The following is a 20,033-nucleotide window of genomic DNA, read 5'->3' as shown; positions in this document are numbered from 1 at the left end:
TATCTTACAATGCCACTTACTGAAAAATAAAACATTTGTGACTTGGGTGGTGAAAACAGTGCAGAACAATCCAAAACATGCCCACAAATGGTTTACATCTTATAAGGCACTACAGACATTTGGATAGAGCAGCAAACCCTCATAACTCAGAATTAGCAAGCTTCAGTGTGTAATGAGGACAGCAGAATGCTAGCCAAAAAAACAAGAGCAAGAAAAAAATTCAAAAAGAAACAAAAAAGCCCTCTTCCAACTAATGTTCCTAAAAGGCATTCACTTGAGACTGCATATACAGAGTTAGTTCTTAAGCCCCAATTTCTGAAGACCTAGGCAATAGGAAAGTATAAACAAAAAGTAACACAAGTCACAAATCTAAAGAGAAGTTATTACAGAGAGAAAGTGTATTTTTATGGAACAGAAAACAAATATTTTTAACCTTTGGTTGATGAGGAAGATTATACACACATGTAAAAAACAACATTTGAAACAGCACAGTGCTGTGTAAAAAGAACAATGCCATTCATTTTAAAAAATACGCAAGTCAGTCGAATGCAACATGCAAGTCTTCCGTTTCTAAATCCTCAAGAGCTTTTTGAAAATTCTGTCCATATTGCTTGCAGCTTTTGTTCAAATACATAAGATAACTTTAGGCTATTGTCTGAAATTCTTCATTCAGATCCAATCCTTCATAAATTTCATTACCTTACTCCTACTCAGTGGTACATAACAGGTCATTATTGAGCATTATTTTATATAAAAAATGAAATGCCAATCTGGTAAACACATTTTGTCCACAAATACATATCATATATATCTAAATAATAATAAAATTATTGTCAGTTGTAAAGATTTTTTTTAGTGAGGGATACAATGAGCAAGGAAATAGCGATACAATATCCATGAGCTTCGAGCAGAAGTTTGAGGGCTAATTCTTCTGCATGTTTGCTAAATGCTTTTGCTTATGCAGAATGTAGTTATACTGTTCTGTACGCACACTCATAATTGCCATGGTTTAACCCCAGTCAGCAGCTAAGGACCACACAGCCACTCGCTCACTTCCCCCATGCCATTGGGATGGGGGAGAGAACTGGAAGGGTGAAAGTGAAAAAACTCGTGCGTTGAGATAAGAACAACTTAATAATTGAAGTAAAATGAAATAGAAGAGTCGTAATAGTAGTAATAATAATAATAATATAATAATACAATAATAATATAGAAAGCAAGTGATACGTTATACAATTGCTCACCACCCACTGACCGATGCCCAGCTCATCCCCGAGCAGCGATCGCTGCCCCCTGGCTAACTCCTCCAGTTTACGTACTGAGCATGATGCCATACGGTATGGAACAGCCCTTTGGCCAGTCTGGGGCAGCTGTCCTGGCTGTGCCCCCTCCCAGCTTCTTGTGCACCAGGCAGAGCATGGGAAGCTGAAAAATCCTTGACTAGTATAAACACTACCTAGCAACAACTAAAACATCAGTGTGTTATCAACATTACTCTCATACTAAATCCAAAACACAGCACTACACCAGCTACTAGGAAGGAAAATTAACTCTATCCCAGCCGAAACCAGAACAATGAGCATGAAAAAACATCCTTTCATTATGATCTTTGAAGAGAGAATATTTAAATTTTTAGTTGGGGTTTTCAGGTGAGGCCTTTTAGTTTGATTGTTTTTATGAAGGCAAATAAACTTAATCTTTTGGCAAACAGTTGCAGTCTTGGTCAACAAAACAAGAAGTTACCAGGGATAAACACATACCTCTGTTATGAATGATTTGGCTGTCGAGGGGTTCATTACAAGAATAGCCCGTCTCAGAGTGTCCCGGTAGCGATTCAGTTCTTCTATTCGCATAGTGGCAAAGAGCCCTGTGATCATTTTATTGATGTTGTTTTCTACTTTCTGCAATGCTACATCCATTCCCTGTTGAGATACTTTGTCCAAAAATTCTTGTATTCCACGGATATCTAGGAAGATCAAAAGCCAAACAAGATGTTAATTGGTAAGTGGAAAAAAGACACAAATAACTGTTCATCTCACAAAAGCGTTTTGTTCAGCGTCAGGTAGACCCCTATGGGCTTTCACTTAATATTCATTGGAGCTCTTCCTGAGCTATGCTCATGGTATTTCTTAGAAGTACTAAAAGAAGAGAAAGTATAGCCACACATCAGCTACTGTCCAAAAGATCCCCTGGAAAACAAACCTACAAATATTCCTATCAACTTTCCTAATTTGGTCATTTGATCATCACACTTGTTCCTTATTTTTCTTAAAGGACTTTCACTCTAAAATCCATAAAGAGCTCTAAAATCCATAAAGAAGCTATGATGACTGTAACACACAGTGCTTCCTTTGAGTGAGGGTTGTCAGAGGGCAACTGAGGGGGAGGAAAGCAGGAAGCAGATTGTTTTCTTTTGCGGGACTCAAAATTATGTTATCCACTGCAATGCTATGTACCTTAATGTATCTAAGTGAAGCTTGGGCTGTTCACTCATCAAAAAGTCTTACTGTTCTAAATGGCACAGCTATTTATTTCCTTCAAAAACAAAACAAAAACCAGACAGATAGCTGCAGTGGTACTGCCTGCTCTTGTCTGATACTGCTGCTGCTGGCTGAATTTAACAAGTTCTTCCATGGCAAACTGCTCTAGCAGAGCTTTCTGGCTCCCTCTGACTAAATCTTTCTTTAAAAATGACTTGGAAAGGAAGAACTGATCAGCAAAATGCTAACTGTGTTCATCACCTAGCTTGTAATATCTTTAACGTCTTTCCCAAACTGGAATGGCTGGGTACTCTCACATTGTGATGCTACCTCAAGCTGGTCCAAGCCTTTGAAAGGCCTTTTCCAGTAATGAATTCCACAAGAGTGAGCAAAAAACTTGTTTGGTTTTTTTCCCTGCTCTTTCAAATGGCTTTATCTAAAAAAACAAACTTTGAGCTGAAAATTTAAAATCATTCAATGACTTCACAAGTCAGAGCAGGGTCTCCTGGACCTCAGGAATATCCCTGCAGCCTCACCAAGTCCTCACTGTCTGACCCCTACTCACCACTGCAGTTTGTCAATCATTTTTCTGCAGCTAAATCACCAGTTCCCTGATGTGACTCCTCTCCCCAGCAGTCACTCAGACCTGCTCTCCCAGAGGATGTTCAGCAGGACAATCTTCCCTCCCTGCTGGCATGCCAGCCTCCCGCACACCCATCTGATCTCATTCAGAGGAACAAGACGCAGCCTTAGAGCCAACAAAACAGACACCGTCTGACACAGGCATTAGTTGGGGGGCGGGGAAGAGGAGACCAGTAACCCAACGTAAAAAGGCATTTCTGAAGAAACATTTCTTTGAAAATAAAGGTTCCTCAGGTTTATGAGGGCATTTGTGGTTAAAACCCACCAAAAACATATTTCTCCCATTAGAATACCAAATCTGCTCTCCTAGATACATGGTGTTCACAGAATCATAGAATTGTTAAGGTTGGAAAGGAGCTCTGAGATCATCGAGTCCAACCTGTTAACCTAACTGCTGGGTCCAGCTCTAAACCATGTCCCTGAGCACCCCATCCATAGGTTTTTTGAATACTTCCATGGACTGTGGTTGCACCACTCCCCTGGGCAGCCTGTTCCAATGCCTGACTGCCCTTTTGGTGAAGAAATTTTTCCCAATATCCAACCTAAACTACCCTTGGCACAACTTGAGCCCATTTCCTCTCGTCCTATCGCTTGTTACTTGGCAGAAGAGACCGACCCCCACCTCGCTACAACCTCCTTTCAGGTAGCTGTAGAGAGCAATAAGGTCTCCCCTCAGCCTCCTCTTCTCCAGACTAAACAAACCCAGCTCCCTTAGCTGCTCCTCATAAGACTTGTGCTCCAGACCCTGCTCCAGACCCTTCACCAGCTTTTTTGCCCTTCTTTGGACACACTCCAGCACCTCAATGTCCTTCTTGTAGTGAGGAGCCCAAAACTGAACACAGTATTCGAGGTGCGGCCTCACCACTGCAGAGTACAGGGCACAAGATCACCTCCCTGGTCCTGCTGGCCACACTATTCCTGATACAAGCCAGGATACCATGGGCCTTCTTGGCCACCCAAGCACACCGCTGTCTCATGTTCAGCCAGTGTCGACCAACACCCTCAAGTCCTTTTCTGCTGGGCAGCTTTGCAGCCACTCTTCCCCAAGCCTGTAGCGTTGCATGGGGTTGTTGTGACCCAAGTGCAGGACCCGGCACTGAGCCTTGTTGAACCTCATACAGTTGGCCTCAGCCCATCAATCCAGCCTGTCCAGATCCTTCTGTAGAACCTTCCTGCCTTCATGCAGATCAACACTTCCACCCAACTGGATCAATCCCATCCCTGTTGGACTGCAGTTCCTGCTCTGCTTCCCTCTTACATCCCTGGTGGTCTATGAGTTCCTTGTCTCGATCACTCATTTTCCAAGGGGATGGTCAGACCTGAAGCCACAGGCTTTATTCACAAAACATCTCATATTTGAGAAAGCTTCCAATTAGATTTTCACAACTGCTTGGCTACTCTGAGATCTTTCAGCCTCACCTATCATCTTCTCCTACTCCCTACCTTTCTTATACAGGGGGTGGGGGGTGTAAGGCTCTATTTAATCCTAGCATGGGATGAGTAAATATGGGATGGGAAACCTCAAAAGCATTCATATGACTGAAAGCACCTTAGATACAGTTCACACGTGATGCAAGAGGGCAGCAAAAGGCTGGAAAAATCAGACTGAAAGCAGACTGGAGGGATGCCTGAGCATGACAGACTCTATGCCCTAGAAGAGACATTATGCGAACAGCCATAAACTCTACCAGGGAAAGGCTCTTGGCTGGCCCTTAGGGCAGTCTACTTTGCAGGTGATACAAGCAACACCGCACTGGCACATTGTGATAACAACTCAGTGTAAACCCAAGGCAAAGCACAGAGAACAGTGGAGCATGTAGCTGTTGTTTTACTTTATCAGGATTGCAGTAGCTACATTCTCATAGGGGTACACTGACAGGTGACAGCTTTTAGAGGAACTTAAGTTCGTTTTAAGATCAGAGGAAATAATGAAAATCACTCCTTTTGAGAAAAATATTGTGAGGAAGTCTTCTAAAATTTTCCCCCAAAACTGCCTAGACCCTGGCACCCTCTGCTAGCCGTCAAGAGAGCAGTACTACTAGCACTCCGCTGTGGTCAGCCCTGCAAACGTGAGGCAGACATGGCTGGAAGTCTGGGCTGCAGGGGGAGAATTATGTGACTCCCCACCCCCAGCAAAGCATCAGCAACATGACAGAGAAACCTGCGTGATACACCCTTGAGAAGATTATGGAGGTGTCACATGTGGATTTAACATGGGAACTATGCTGGTGAAAGTATAAGATCAATGCAACTAAGGTCTAGCTAGTAACCACAGCAGATGAACACTACATGGCCCAAAGGGAGCCTGGCAGGAATACTCCAGCATCCAGACCTGATAGGCCTTCAGGGAAAAGCTGGAAATACCTGAGCTAGAAATCTTTATGCTGATTTTGCTGGAAAAGCTGTACCAAAACTAATTTCAGGCTTTCTTCTTTTCCAAGCCTAGTGAATACTCTTATTACTGAGCTATACATTTGAGGATTTAGGGGGCCCATCATAGTCTGAAGTTTATAGGTTCTGACAAACACAGGTGATTTTGGCATTTGACTTCAGGTTACGGCAAAATAAGACATCTGAGAAGTTCTGGGTTTCACAGAAGTCCAGCAGCCCTATCAAGAAGACCCGAAGCTTAGACATTGACACCTTGATCTGCTTATTTTTGGCCACAAACAGTAGCATAAGGAAAACAAAGTCAGTTTCCACAGTAGAGAAAATGGTCTGCCTGTTTCCCCAGCAGAGATGTACTAACTAGAGAATATTACAGACAGCCATCCTCCTCTGGCACCAGATTACCGAGATACTTCAAATTATTAAGAAATAGCCACATAACAGCTTATAATCAAACAGTCCACAAAAATAATTCAATGAGGTTAGTCTTGGAAGTCAGACTGTCACAATCAGCAGTTGGGTCTCTTGGCTAGAGCTCTAAAATACCATGAACTGGAAAGAAATGGTATTTTAGGCATTCAAGCTATTTTAGGCATTCAGCACTGCAACCCTATTTTTCAGACACTGCTGAAACGCCAGTATTACTAAACACTTGAAGAATAGTTTAAATACGAATAAAATACAGCCTTACCCTAAAAATAAAGTTCCATAAGAGAATCAGATACTAATTACAGCTTCTATTTAATATCTAAATCAGGAAAATTAAATTCAATCTAATCAGAGATGTTAGAATTTTTTTTTGGCACTTTAAATACCAATTTAAGAAGCAACAAGATTATTTGAACTGCTACAAATATGTCTAGTTTTATGCAAATAACTTCTTTCCACTTTAACCCCTTCATTCTAAAGTTCCTGAGGCTCACCCACTCAAAGAGTTACTCAACCTCCAGACACATGGAATAAAAACTGGATAAAACTGACCAGTTGGGAGTCAAAACTACTGAATTACAAGGAACACATGCAGATTGGATCTAGATACACCATCAAAGTATCAGTGGGAAAAGTTACTTAGGCTATGAAAGCCTTTCAAAAAACTTAAATTCTATAGCATAAACCCATATATTATTCTCCTACACCAGAACAGGGTAAGCAGGAAACACCAAAGTTTTATTTGTCCTTTCAAAACAAGAACATAATTTCACTTGACCCAAAATGATAAACACACTGGAGTTATTGGTTGATATCCTGTATAATCTGGGTTGTCCCAGAAGCCAGATTATGGGATCAAATGACTTTGTTTGCCATGAATATCTGCAAATATAAACAATGAAACAATTATATTGAATCTTAACCGAATGAAGGGCCAAAAGGTACAGAGTTCCAGTATTATTCTACAGTTCAACATTTATTAGGTGACTATGCCAACAGTATGGTATCTGTGTAATACACTTTTAGGAAAAGAGCACCATCCTAATGGAAAAGATACCAAACGAGGATTCATAAAACTTCTTTGCTACTTCTGCCTTTGGCATTGACACAACACAAAGCTATGAGCAGGAAATAAATACAGACGTTGCTTACACCTCAGCTTACCCAGTAGAAGAATGGAGATATTGGCGATGCTCACCTGCTACTATGAAACAGCAGAGAGCACATAAAAACACCCTGCTATTTAAATGCTATTTAAATCATGATGGTGCTTCCAATATTTCAGCAGCAAGTCACTAGCAATGATCATATTCAAAGTGTATGCCAAAGAACAGATGCTGCCACTGAATGGGCAGCATTATCTTTCCTGTGTGGATTGTCTGAAAGTGGCACATATCCACACTGCACTGTGGAATCATCTTTCTAATAGATAAACTCCTTCTGCAGAAAAATCTGGCAGGCAACCTGTGGCACAGATGGCTCCGCCGCAGAGACACAGGACTGTTCGTGTCTGGAACACAGGTGTTTCTCGCCCTGAATTTGCTAGCCAACCTGTTGCCCAGCCAGAAGATGCATTTCTGTTTTCTATTTAAATCAGATGAGTCAGAGTCATTTCCAGAAATGCAGAAGAGCTGCCCATTATCACTAGTATTAATTATCCTCCTTACTGATGAAAGCCAAAGTTACCATGTAGAGACAGACCAATGCTAGAGCCAAAGTTGCTATCTCCTCTCCCAACTCACGTCACTATTAGTATTACATTTTCTGTTCTTTCACTGTGCAGCCACCGCTTCTACTCTACACATGTGTGCACAAGAATATAGTACCATTCTGTAGTCAGATACTCAGCATCAGCTATAGGGTTAAACTAGACTGGAAATTTAAATGAAACATTACCAAACATTCTCTTTTTAAGCAAAATTGTGGCCTATTTAAGGGATTGTGAAGTTGGCTTGGAAACTCTAATAAACAAAAGGCAAGGCAAACAAAATTTATTAAGGACTCTGTTGGAAATGACCTTCCCTGACTACCCATACATAACCACACCACCACAAGGCAGAGGTCTATAGGAAGGTCTTATGCTCTGCACCGCTGGTGCACAGAAGGTCCAACACCGGACACACCAGACTGGCTGCAGCCGCAGCTGAGGTGCATGTGCAGAGCATCCTGCATGGGTGAGCTCAAGGCCCATGGCCTCCTAAGCTCTGGAGACCTGACTGATATATTCAAATGCAGGTATTCAGCATGACACAACTCAAGCTGAGATCTGAATTCAGGCGTCAGCTTTACCACAGACTTGTCATTACTATGTCAGTTATCGTGGACCTGACCTAAGAAAGAACTTAGAAAATGAAGAGCAAGTCAAATCGAGTGCAAGCACCTCAACCCACACCATCTTTTCATTGAACAATCTTTTTGATACTGGAGAAACCACAAGAAACAGGTAAGTATCTTAAATGCTGTTGCTAAGCTAAGCATCCTTCACAGACTACAGGTCCTATACCTAGATCTCCTTAAATAACTAACCCAGCAGGAACACTCAGACCTCACCTAACACAAACAATAGAACCATTTCATGGAAAGCTCAGCAGTTGCATGGCAGAAAATATACACAGCCAGGTGATAGGGAAAAGGTGCCAGTATTTTCAGGAGATCAGGAGGATTTAAAATCTGCAGCTTTCCTCAACTCCAGATTACAGGAGAAATTGTGCCTTTGCTCTCTTTTCATTGAGGTCTCTACGTTATATATGTGATACACCTCACACAAGAAGATGCCTGACTTCCATGATCTGGTCTTACAATAAAAAAAAAAATAAATGTGGTCCTTCCACAGGGTTTTTTTTATCACTGGATCAGATGTTCCTCTCACTTTGTTCTCTCTGGCCCTACGTACCTTTCCTTTGCCATCTCTGTTTCTGTGCAGAGGAATAATTTCAGAGGGAGAAAGTCCCCTAATCCATCTTGGGGCAATTCTAATGATCAGGACATCCTAGAATAAAATATGCTGGGGTTCAGGCATCTCATACAGGAAAATCAGTATGTATATGCAGTGAAGATTTTAAGCCATACAAAATGAACAGCAAATACTAAATAAACAACTCACATGCTAAGTACCTCATTAAAAATGAGAAATCTACAAGTTAGAAGTAGATGCAGTTTCTAAAAAATTTTCAGATCACACTATGACCAGGAGAAGAGAAAGATGGCACTATTCACCAATGGTAATAAATTAATCTATTCACCTCTATAATCGTATTCCACCTGAATTACAAGGCGCTCGCTGTTACTCAGCACTGTGGTTATCTCAAACCTGGTTTACAGTCATTAGCTCATCCTCCCTCTGATACCATTTCAGATCTGAGAACACTTTCCTCACAGTATCCATATGATAAATACCAACTGATGCAGCTGTGGCAGTAAAGGTGAATGCACCTGTCATAAATATTCACTGGCTGATTTACACAAAAGACTACTTTATTTGTACAGTTGATGAGAAAAGCCATTAAATAACAAATGACTGTTCAAATTCTTATCAAGAAAGCTTTATAAGTCTAGTGCAGTGATTCTTCCTTACACAATGATGGCTAACATGACAGCAACTATAAATTATGGAAATGCACTGCACACAAGGGAGATGTGCAGCTCCAGCTAGACTATGATGGTGTCACTGCTCTGCTTAAAGCCTTGAGGCAAAGTGTTCACATTCCTGTGCACGTGTTGATATTTATTAACATGGTTAAGATCTAGACTGAGGAAAACCACAGTTTAGCATGATGATTCAATAACAGTCCTTCATCCTACTTTCACAGCAGTGGGATTCCCTCTCATTAGTCAGCTTATATGTAATTCAGTGAACCTCTGAAGTAAAATAAACAAAAACCCCATCTACATAGCTCTTTCATAGTAGCATTTGGGAACTGAGAGGGAGCATTTACCTGAACTGTTTCAGCTGGATGATCTAGCTTCAGAGATTATAGCAGTAGTTCAAACTCATTGTAAGTAAATTTAAGCTCAAATGTTTAATTACATATGAAATCTCATTTACATTATCAAAATTTCTGGAACCTAGCAAGTGAGGACGACATTTCTTGGGGGAAACTGAAAATTTGTAAATGGTAAGAATGACTGGGTTTTTTCGAACCTTGTTTGCAATTTTCTGAAATTTCGCACATCCAAAAAAAAAACCCACAACAAATTTTCTTAAGTTTCTTAATATCATCCAGTGGAGAAAAAGAAGAAATATATACTTTTTTTCTTTTTTGAAGATGTTTCCATTTCAAACCATAATAAAAACATGTAACTTCAATTCTATTGTTAGATGTGAACTGTCATGGCACTACTGAAATGTCTATGTAATCCTTAATTCAAAGGATCGTCCAAATGTCATTTACATTAGTTACTTTTTGTTTCATGCCATATATCATTTATTAGAGATTACCCTTTAAATAAGAAAAAAATCCATATAGATAGTCTCAAATAGCTGGATCAATGTTGGGGGAGACATAATAACTTTTCCAGTTTTCAAATCCTGCAAGACTTAAGTTTCCAACCTTAGTGGTGATCGACACAGGATTTTCCTTTGAGTTTCTCAGTTTTTTAACTGGAAAGAAAGAAAAAAAAAAGCAAAGGATAAAAAAGATAAATAAAATTGAAGCTAGAACTAATCCTTAAGAGTATCAGCTGTTACCTTAGCTTCTCAAAAATAGAAAGGGAGTCAGATTGTGATCACCCCTCACTCGTGAAGGCTGACAAGCCAATAAATTCTATAATCACGTACTTTTGACTGTGTAACCTGCTTTCTACCTCTTCATTCAATTTTTTTTTTTCATTAGAGATTTCCAAAAGGCTCTAGGAGTTGCCTTTGAGTAAAACAACCTCTTGCAAAGAAAGAAGTTTTCCCTGCCTTGTGCCTCCAAAGATAATGGCTTAGAGCCTAGTGCTGTTTAAAAATCATGTCAAACTTGAAAAATTATACTTAAATCCTATACAACTGCACAACCGAGCTCCATACTTCTGCCTAGATATATACCTTTATTTAATAGCAAGCAATCTATGCTACGCTCCCTGTAGGTCCCTACTGCTCCCTGTTGGATTTCATAAGCATGAGGAACCATGCATGCCTTTCCAAGGAGGTGGTCGGGAACAGTGAAGTGACTATCCTTACAGACTTCCTGGTAATAAATCAAGTGTGACTATGTGTGTTATAATCTTACTTAAGACAAATTGTTCTCTGACTGTGCATCAATCTGCTCCTCAATAATTTTTTCAGTTGATTAAAAGTTTACACTATAGGAACAGGAACATTTTATGAATGGACTGGTGCTGTGAAGAACATAAGCTACAAAAGCAATGCTGATAAACTAAGATTTAGAAATACCGTAATAAACAGTTTCTAGCTTTTCCCCATCTCTCTGCGTCCTCTTTTTCTTGACTGGTTAAAACTCTCAGAGAGAAGTTGTCTTTTCAATTTAAGATACTACCTAATAATTATGATGTTGTTATGCCTAACTCATGCCTTTTTTTCCAATGGTGGTATAATTTCTTCCATTCAACATGCAAAGTACTTTGTTCAATAGTTTCCTCTTTTGATAACTGTTCATTTATTTAGCTGCTAAAATATCAGTTTACAAACTCAATTTTATACTTCTGAGAAGATATTAAAACAATGTGTTGAAAAATACTTAGCAAACAGTAGCGGAGATCAGTGCAAGGTTCAGGTATTCAAATATTCTTAAGATAAGTCACTTTTCTGATGCTTGCAGACTGTGCATATATGAAAGAAACCTCATACCTCTGCAAAGCCTTGAGATAACACCTCATTTACAGCAATTGCCCATTACACAGATATTAGGAGAACATCTATAGTTTTATTTTGACCTCAGCACTGAAATTCTAGATGTAATAAAAAAATTGGTCTTCCTTCCTTACTAATAAAACACAGATGGCTGTCACTCCAAGCCTTCAAATATTTTATCCATTCCATCCTTAAAGACAGCAACATGAGCAAATGACAAACTCTCTCGTATTTTTCTACATACTCACTTACAGCTCCTGGAATGCATTTCCTCAACTATTAGGTGGTTAAAAAGCAGAAGCATGGCCATTGCTCCACTAGAGAAATTTTATAGAATAGTTCAGTTATCTCAGAAGTTGAATAATTTTAGGGTCAACCGAAATATATATTCAATTTCCAGTGGTAATGCCAACCAGCAACAGCAAGTTGTTAAGAAAGTTCTCACAAACAGCTGCTAGCTTGCAATATAAATTAAGTGACACATTAAAGTTACACAGATGAAAAATACATGTTTCTTTCCTTATCTGGATGACATAATAAATACTAATGGGAAAAAAAAATTCAATAATAAGCTTGAATTAATTATATGTTTATTGAGGCACAGTGAAGTAAATGAGTATGGGAAGTTGGCAAAGAGCCAGCTGAGTAATAAACAGTTTTAAGACTGTCTGGAGACAGACTTGAGGATATTATAGTCATCAGGCAGCTGAAAACAGCCTCAGGGTAATTATAAGCATTTGCAATCGATTAAAAAGAGTATGATTCTTTTATGAATCTTTATTAAACTTGCATTAAAACTTTAAATGATTTGAAAATGTTATAGTTTCAAGCACATCTTTGTCAGTGGTCATCATATATTTATTTCTGGAAAATGTGTATGCAGTAAAGTGTCAATGGAATTACTTACTTTATATGGTTTTTCAAGGAGATACTAGGAATCCAGGGCCCATACAGACAGATGGGCATCATCTCAGAATATCACCCCTCTTACAACACAGGAGACAGCCTCTCTGCAAGCAGCGCAGCCTTTCAAGCTCCAAGTATAATCCCTTCTTTTCCAGGATCTTTGAAGAACAGTACTCCCTTCTCATAGCATCACACTCAATTTATTTGAAAACAACTACCTTCCTGGGGCAGGGATGGGGAGAATGCTCTGTTTTGTCTTCACAGTTTCACAGACCTGTTCAGTTAGGCTGGAATCCTCAGTAATACAGGTCTCGCTGCTCTCCTACTTGAGATTGTATTTTATTGTCTTTCTCCAAAGTCCTCCCTCAGATTGAGCTTGAGACATCTTTTTAGTGATGTGACCAGGTACCTCACACCACTGCCTTCATCCTTTCCTAGTGTGCAAATAATCTGAAACCCCTGTGTATGCTGAGGAGCAAGAGGGGAGATCCATGAGGAAGTTTCTGTGATACAGATGCCCTCTAAACTCTTTCCTACTGCTAAACTCCTCCCTTCCCTTTCACCAAAGTCTTCAATTACTTCTCCAACTTCCATTTGCTATGGGAATGCCTCCTTTAGCCTCACAGAGCAAATCCCCTTCATAGCCTTAATGCTTGTTTCATTTCTTTTCTTTACAGAAGTTAAAATTAAATTACTACCTAAGGGGATGGCAAATATCCATTGCCAAATATACACAGTATTAGTAGAAAGGTCAAAAAACTCTAAGCAAAGATATCTTAGTCCTGGAATCAGTAAATATGGCGTAAATCAAGAAGTGGGGTTTCTTAACTTTTTTTTTTTATATAAAATACAGAAGGATTTTAAAATATTATTGCCATCACTACAAAAGAGAATAGGAAATAAGACAGAATTCATTCTCCAGAAAAAAAATCTTATTCCCCCAACCTTTCTAGATGAAGTGCAGACTCTTTCTATCTGCTTTGACACCAACAAAACATTAAAAATAAATGTTTTTAAACAGCTAGACTTACTTTCTTTCATCTTAGAAATGCACAGATACCTACACTGTAAATTGCACAAAATTCACAATTATGTTCTTGCAATGATTGACTGGTTTCTTCATAAAGAATTTACTACTACAGAAACGTATCTACGTATTCCTGGAAAATACAGTGAACTGTAAACTGCCTGAAGAGCAAGATATGAATTACAAAAGCTTGCCCCTTGTTGATACACCACAGAGATAAAAACCAATAATATGCTGGGATTCTAGGTCAATTACTCTATTTATATAGCCTGGGCTTATACATTCAGATCTCAAATGACTATTTCATTTGTTTTCCTCTGTGACTGAATGTGAGGGTCTTTTTCATGTTCGTATTTGGAGACTGGCCATTGTCAGATGCCAGTTTGTGGGTGAGGTAGGATTTGCTGATTCAAACTGCATTTTGTTTGCTTTGAACTTGAAACCATAAAGTAAAGACGTAATAACTTGGCAAAGCTTGTTCAAAATGTTTACAGATGTCAGTGCCTGTTTTTACAAATCTAAACTTTGCGATTTCCAAACGTATAAGTTATACATTTATAGTGCCCAGTCTGAAAATGCCTTCACTGAAGAGGGTGCTGATGGTCCTAAGGAAGAGTTCAGAGGCTTAGTGGAGGAACTGCCCAGTCTCTACACCGGCTTGTAAGGAGATGCACAGCTACCCTCCGCAGCACAGGGATCCTACAGTTTGAGCTGAGCAGTCAAGAATAAAAAGAGTAGGAGCCAATTTAGCTGTTTAAATGAAGTAAATTTGGCTTGTACATACTGTGTGGATAGTAATTTTAATAACAGGTTGAGAAAGGCATCAATTTACTGCATAATTTTGCTGCATTTCGTGTCGCTTACTTTTTAACTGTGCAAGAAGACTGTCCTTAATGGCATTTGACAGAAGTGCAGAATTGTCCTTGAACACTTTTAATATCCTCATATGAAATTTTCTTAAACAAAATCAGATTTCATGTCCTGGGCAGGCCTTTATCTTGTTTTACCTCAAGGAACAAAACACACGAAATACAAGGGGACTGACTGCACTCTTTTTCACTGGAGTTTGATCTAGATCATCCCAGCAGAGAGCAAGGATGAGGGAGAAGACGACTTATCTCATTCTGATTGTCACAAGTTCATCCGAGTTTATACCCTAAAGGTAAAGATACAATTGCAGTGAATGAAATACAAACAAACCCCACCTAAGTCTGCTCAAGTTAAAATGTCCTTTTTTCCTGTCTCCTCACTCATTAACTGTTACTGCATTTTAGCCTCACATTTGTTACTGGCAAGACTCTACCACTGACAAAAGACTGTGGCTTTACAAAATATTTCACTGCTTACTCAGCTTAACTAAGTCAACAGCAGCAAAATACTTTTTTGATTATTATCAAGGTGTCTTTTGTTTTGGTTTGTGTTAGAAGAGTCAGCCTACTTACAATTTTACTTCGGAGAAAAACATCAGTTAAAAACTTAGATATCGATTATTTCAGAAATGCATTTCTACATCACTTCTTCAAAACCCAGGTGGTTATTACTTAATGAAAAAATTGCTTCCTTCAGAGACTTTAACCTTCTTTGTTGGTAAAGAATCTTTAAGCAGACTTGAATCTTCTAGCATTTAGATAGAAGCGTTAAAATGTTAAAACTGAATATACTTGTCTACTTATATTCAAAAAAGAATTTGGGAGTTTTAAAAAAGGGTAACATTGGGAAAATAACTCTTGGCCCTGCAGAAAGACACATTTCCAGTTACAAACAATCTCTAACTCTCTGATAATGAAAAGGAATTTATGATAGACTGCAAGATAAAAATCAAAAGCAATTCAATTCATAGTATAAAAAACCTATGATATTGATAAATGCACACATAAATGGTTGCAGCTTCTTTTAAAGGTGCAAGGGATCTGGTTTAGCTCAGTATTTACTTTGGATATGAGCCCAATTTTACCGTAGGATAATTTATTTTAAATATGAAAGGCACATTTTCTTTCACAGAGTGAGATTATTACTGGAAATAATTTCAGTAACACAACTAAAGTATTTTGTTATAAATCATTAAATTAAATCACTATACAAAATAATTTCTCAGAAAGGAAAGTATTGGAATTCTGCTGGTTGCTGGAACCAGTCAGTCTAACAGTGTTTTCATGTTTTCTGACTTACAAAAAGATAGAAACAATGGGGAAAAAAAATAAAGGACTAACACATATCAGAATCTATATTCCCATTACATCTCAACTGCCATTTACTGCTGTGGAGACATCACTTAACGTTATGATACACACCTTGAGAAGGAAAGATCACCACATACAACAAAAACCCACTGGAGCAAGAAATTGCTCTGTTTGCACAAGTGTCAGTTCTGCAGACGACTGTGCAGAACATATCAATAATATCTTCCTAATACGAATTTAATTCTAATACAAGTGTTGATCTCCCACCTACTTTAACGTTTAATACTAAACTTTACATTAAAATGTCTAATATTAAACTGCTGCATGCAGTTAAACTGAGTAAAGCTTCCAAACAGAATTTGATTTTAGGTCTGTATGAGCTGAGAAAAGAAATAAGTCTCATACTGTGGCAGATGCTCTCAGGCAAGCTGAAGAATGAGACTGGGATCTTCCAGAGGGAACTGCAACCACCCTTAGCTGCACTGACACTTTGACCGACAGGATGGCTTACCCCTGGATCCCCACCCCATATCACAGAATCATCACAGAATGCTTCGGGATGGAAGGGACCTTTAAAGGTCATCTAGTCCATCCCCCTTGCAATTGGCAGGGACATCTACAACTAGATCAGGTTGCTCAGAGCCCCATCCAGCCTGTCCTTGAATGTTCCAAGGATGGGGCATCTACCACCTCTCTGGGCAACCCATTCCAGTGTTCTACCACCCTCACCATAAAAAATTTCTTTCTTACATCTAGTCTGAATCTACCCTCTTTTAGTTTAAAACCATTACCCCTTGTCCTATCGCTACTGGCCCTGCTAAGAAGTCTGTCCCAATCTTTCTTATAAGCTCCCTTTAAGTATTGAAAGGCTGCAACAAGGTCTCCCCGTAGCCTCCTCTTCTCCAGGCTGAACAGCCCCAGCTCTCTCGGCCTTTCCTCATAGGAGAGGTGTTCCATCCCTCTGATCATTTCTGTGGCCCCATGTCTGCATGCCCAGTCTTGATTTCTTTCTAAAACAGGCACAGAAGCTAGCAGAAGCGTTCACTTCCTCAAGCTCTTCTGAGGTTCTTGGGCCAACTCTCTTTTATAAAACCCAAATTGATGCTGGGATTTATTTTTTTTTTTTTTTTTAAGTATTTCACATCTATAGACCCTCTAAATGAATGGCTTTCTCAAACATCACTGAAACATAGAATAATTAGAGTTGGATGGGACTTCAGGAGGTCACATAGTCCTACCTCCTGCTCAAAGCAGGGTGAATACTGGATTCAGACTTCTCCACTCTATAATCCAGTAACAAGTAATTCCAGCTCCTCCTTTCACACCCTGAATTTCTCTGCCCCTCCCTCTGTGCAAACCCCTCTTTGGTCAATACAGAACCCGTAAAGAGAAAATGTGCACTACTAACATACTGGAAATGCTTTGAGTATATCAATAAAATAGCAGGAAAAGGGGAGAAAGCGACAAAATTTGTTAAGGTTTATAATAAGCTCCTGGCAAGATGGCTCTCTAGGGACTGCTAAGAAAATAATTTCATCACAGGTACGAGGAAAACTACCTCCATAGATCAAAAACTGGCTAAGAGAATTAAGAACAGGCAAAATACTGTGTCAAGCCTAATGATTTCACCTGAAACAGTTGTGAGGAATTAGAGAGGCATTCCAGTATGAGCAAGAAGGGGGACTGGAGAGACAGAGAACTCTCACAATAACGGAACCAACAAGAGAGGCCTTGGGTTAGAGAGAGTGAGCTGAAGCTTCTGCTCTCTTGTTCCTTATTAAAAGCAGAGGAGGAGATAGTCAATGAAATCAGCAACGTGAAGTTTTATTAAAGAAACTGTAGGAAGCATAAAGGGAATATAGAAACTGCTTGCTGCCCTAGGATGGCTGTTGAAATCAAGGATTTATCACAATTTAAAGAAACATTATACCTTTGCACAGTTAACAGCCCTATTCAGAGTTGCATTTTAACTCAAAACTCAGTTTGCATTTAAAATCTTTCTGTTCAGTCACAAACTATGGACACAAACAAACCAAAAAAAAGACAACACAAAACCCCCAGAACCCCACCCAAAACACCCAAACCACACAAATGGTTAGAAAGGGCACATACTGCTCAGTATATACTAAACGAAGAATATTTGTTTGCGCCTTTTCCTGATGTACGTGAGAGCGATCACCGATCAGAGTCAGATTACCAATCTGGCTTGGCCGGTATGGCATTACTTGCAGACTACTGAAGTCAGAACACCATAGAGGCTGGTGGAGATACTTAATATCTGCCACATGTCACGTCTGGGGATGATGTGTCACTGAATGAGCTACTTGCAGGCAGGCATTGGTGTTGCATAAGTCACACCATAATGAGATTCTTACCCAGAAATCAAGAACAAAATGACAGAGTCTGAACTGCGTTCTCAAATTAAATAATGAAACTTGAATAATTTAAAACTAGTATTTTAAAATATAGTGATTCAAAAATATTAATTATAAAAATTGTTTGAGGTTTTTAAACACAAAAATACATGCAAAAAGAGATATCTTTTAGCTGGCAAGATTATGATCTTCATAGGTACTCTGGTACTTAAATGCACAAACTCATAAAACATGAACAAAAATACTCTTTGCTGCAAGCTTTTTGGATGGGTTTTTATGTGTGTTCTCCTTATCCCATGGCTGGTGCTTTTAGGTGCTGCTTTGTTATAAATAGGAACTCTCCTATTCATCATTTTCTGTCTTTCTAATTTAAGAATTTATTATGTAGCCAGGGAACAAAAATCAATAATACCTGACCTGAATGAACCAGATATTATACACAGCAAATCGCTGAAGTGAGCATTTTTCCATAACTTGAAGATTTAACTTTGAAAATAAGTTTTCAAATGTTCATCCAAACCAGTCATGATTGCTTATGAATAATAGATGCATCTGAAGAAAACAGGTCTGGTTTCAAAGCAATTTTCCACAGAAAAAAGATCATAAAATTAGTTAGATAATGCACCTATACTACAGAAATCTGTCCAGCTCTCCTCTCAACCATAGAAAACGTCTGTACCAAACTTGGCTGAGTCACCAAGCTGGATGGTACAGTCTTGTGATGCCGCCGTCTGCGTCTCACTTACTCTGTCACACAACCACCATCAAATTCAGCACCTTTCAGGAACACTGAAAGAACTCAAAAAAGAAGGAATATTGTCTTCTCCAGGCCCTCCTCCTCAAGTTCTTTGCTCTACAGAAGTTCTCTCTACAAACTCTACAAGATTTACATTTATGAACAGCAGCTCATTCTTGCCAAGGTCTTTGTCCTGCATTCACCACTGCTTCGGCTTCTGGCCGATCAAATATATGCCAACAAACAGGGAGATTCACTATGCAAGAATCAATTCTACAGAATGTAAAATCTTACATGTTGTCTCTTGAATTGCCATCTTATATTTCTATAGTCCAACAAACAGAGCTTGCTAAAAACTTCTATGCTTCATAAACGCTGGCAGAATAGAAAGCCAGGAAAGTTCTCCATTTATCAGCTAACTCTAACAAAGAAATTATCAAATAAACCTGTAAACATTGATGGATTTTAGAAATAGATTTCTCTGAGGTGCTGTGAATGCTGACAGAACCATAAATGTTCACAAGCAAAACGTAATCTATTGGAAGACTATAAACATGTAATGTGACTGCTTTCAACAGAATTATGGATTTGACAAAAATCACCCTGCTAAATAAATACTTACCATAGTCGTTATCATAAAAAATAATGAATTTCTGCCAGGCATATTCTGTGACCACCCTCAAGATAACATCATTTAAGTAGACAGGGGGGCGGACAGAGAGTGTGTAGTCATCGTTGCGGTTGCTCCTGGTGAGACCGCAGCCGCTCCTCGGCGTTCCTGCCGTTGAGCGCTGGATGAAGAGGTGAGGGATGTGCATGGCATCTGCCAGCGACTGCAGCGATCCTGCTGATGTGCAGCCGATGGAGCTGACAAGGGCCAGGATGCCTTGGTTCATCAGGTCACAGGCTGCAAGAAAACACAGCGATATTCAAGATGAGAGCAGTTCAGTGCATAGGGCCTATTTTGCTGTTGAAATGCAGACACTGGGAACTGAAATGCAACAGGTTCCATCAAGTGAAATATGGATAAAATTTTGCACATTGAGTAATTCAGACCTAAAATTCATGAAAATCAT

The 20,033-nt window shown here is 39.2% G+C and overlaps 1 protein-coding gene across 1 annotated transcript in view; it reads right to left on the bottom strand.

Moving 5' to 3' along the window:
* Positions 1–20,033, bottom strand: part of GRID2 (glutamate ionotropic receptor delta type subunit 2) — a 350,310-nt gene that overhangs the window by 288,224 nt on the left and 42,053 nt on the right. The window contains exons 2-3 of the mRNA XM_087736257.1: positions 19,580–19,864; positions 1,761–1,966 (exon numbers count right to left, since the gene is read on the bottom strand). Coding sequence (XP_087592383.1) covers positions 1,761–1,966; positions 19,580–19,853 — 480 coding nt within the window. The 5' untranslated portion in view covers positions 19,854–19,864. The remainder of the gene's footprint in view (positions 1–1,760; positions 1,967–19,579; positions 19,865–20,033) is intronic.

The sequence above is a fragment of the Nipponia nippon genome, unplaced genomic scaffold (genome assembly GCF_047370975.1).
Source record: "Nipponia nippon isolate SJK-2023a ecotype South Korea unplaced genomic scaffold, ASM4737097v1 scaffold_6, whole genome shotgun sequence".
In the NCBI taxonomy this organism is placed as follows: domain Eukaryota; kingdom Metazoa; phylum Chordata; class Aves; order Pelecaniformes; family Threskiornithidae; genus Nipponia; species Nipponia nippon.
This window is presented reverse-complemented; position numbering and strand designations above follow the sequence as displayed.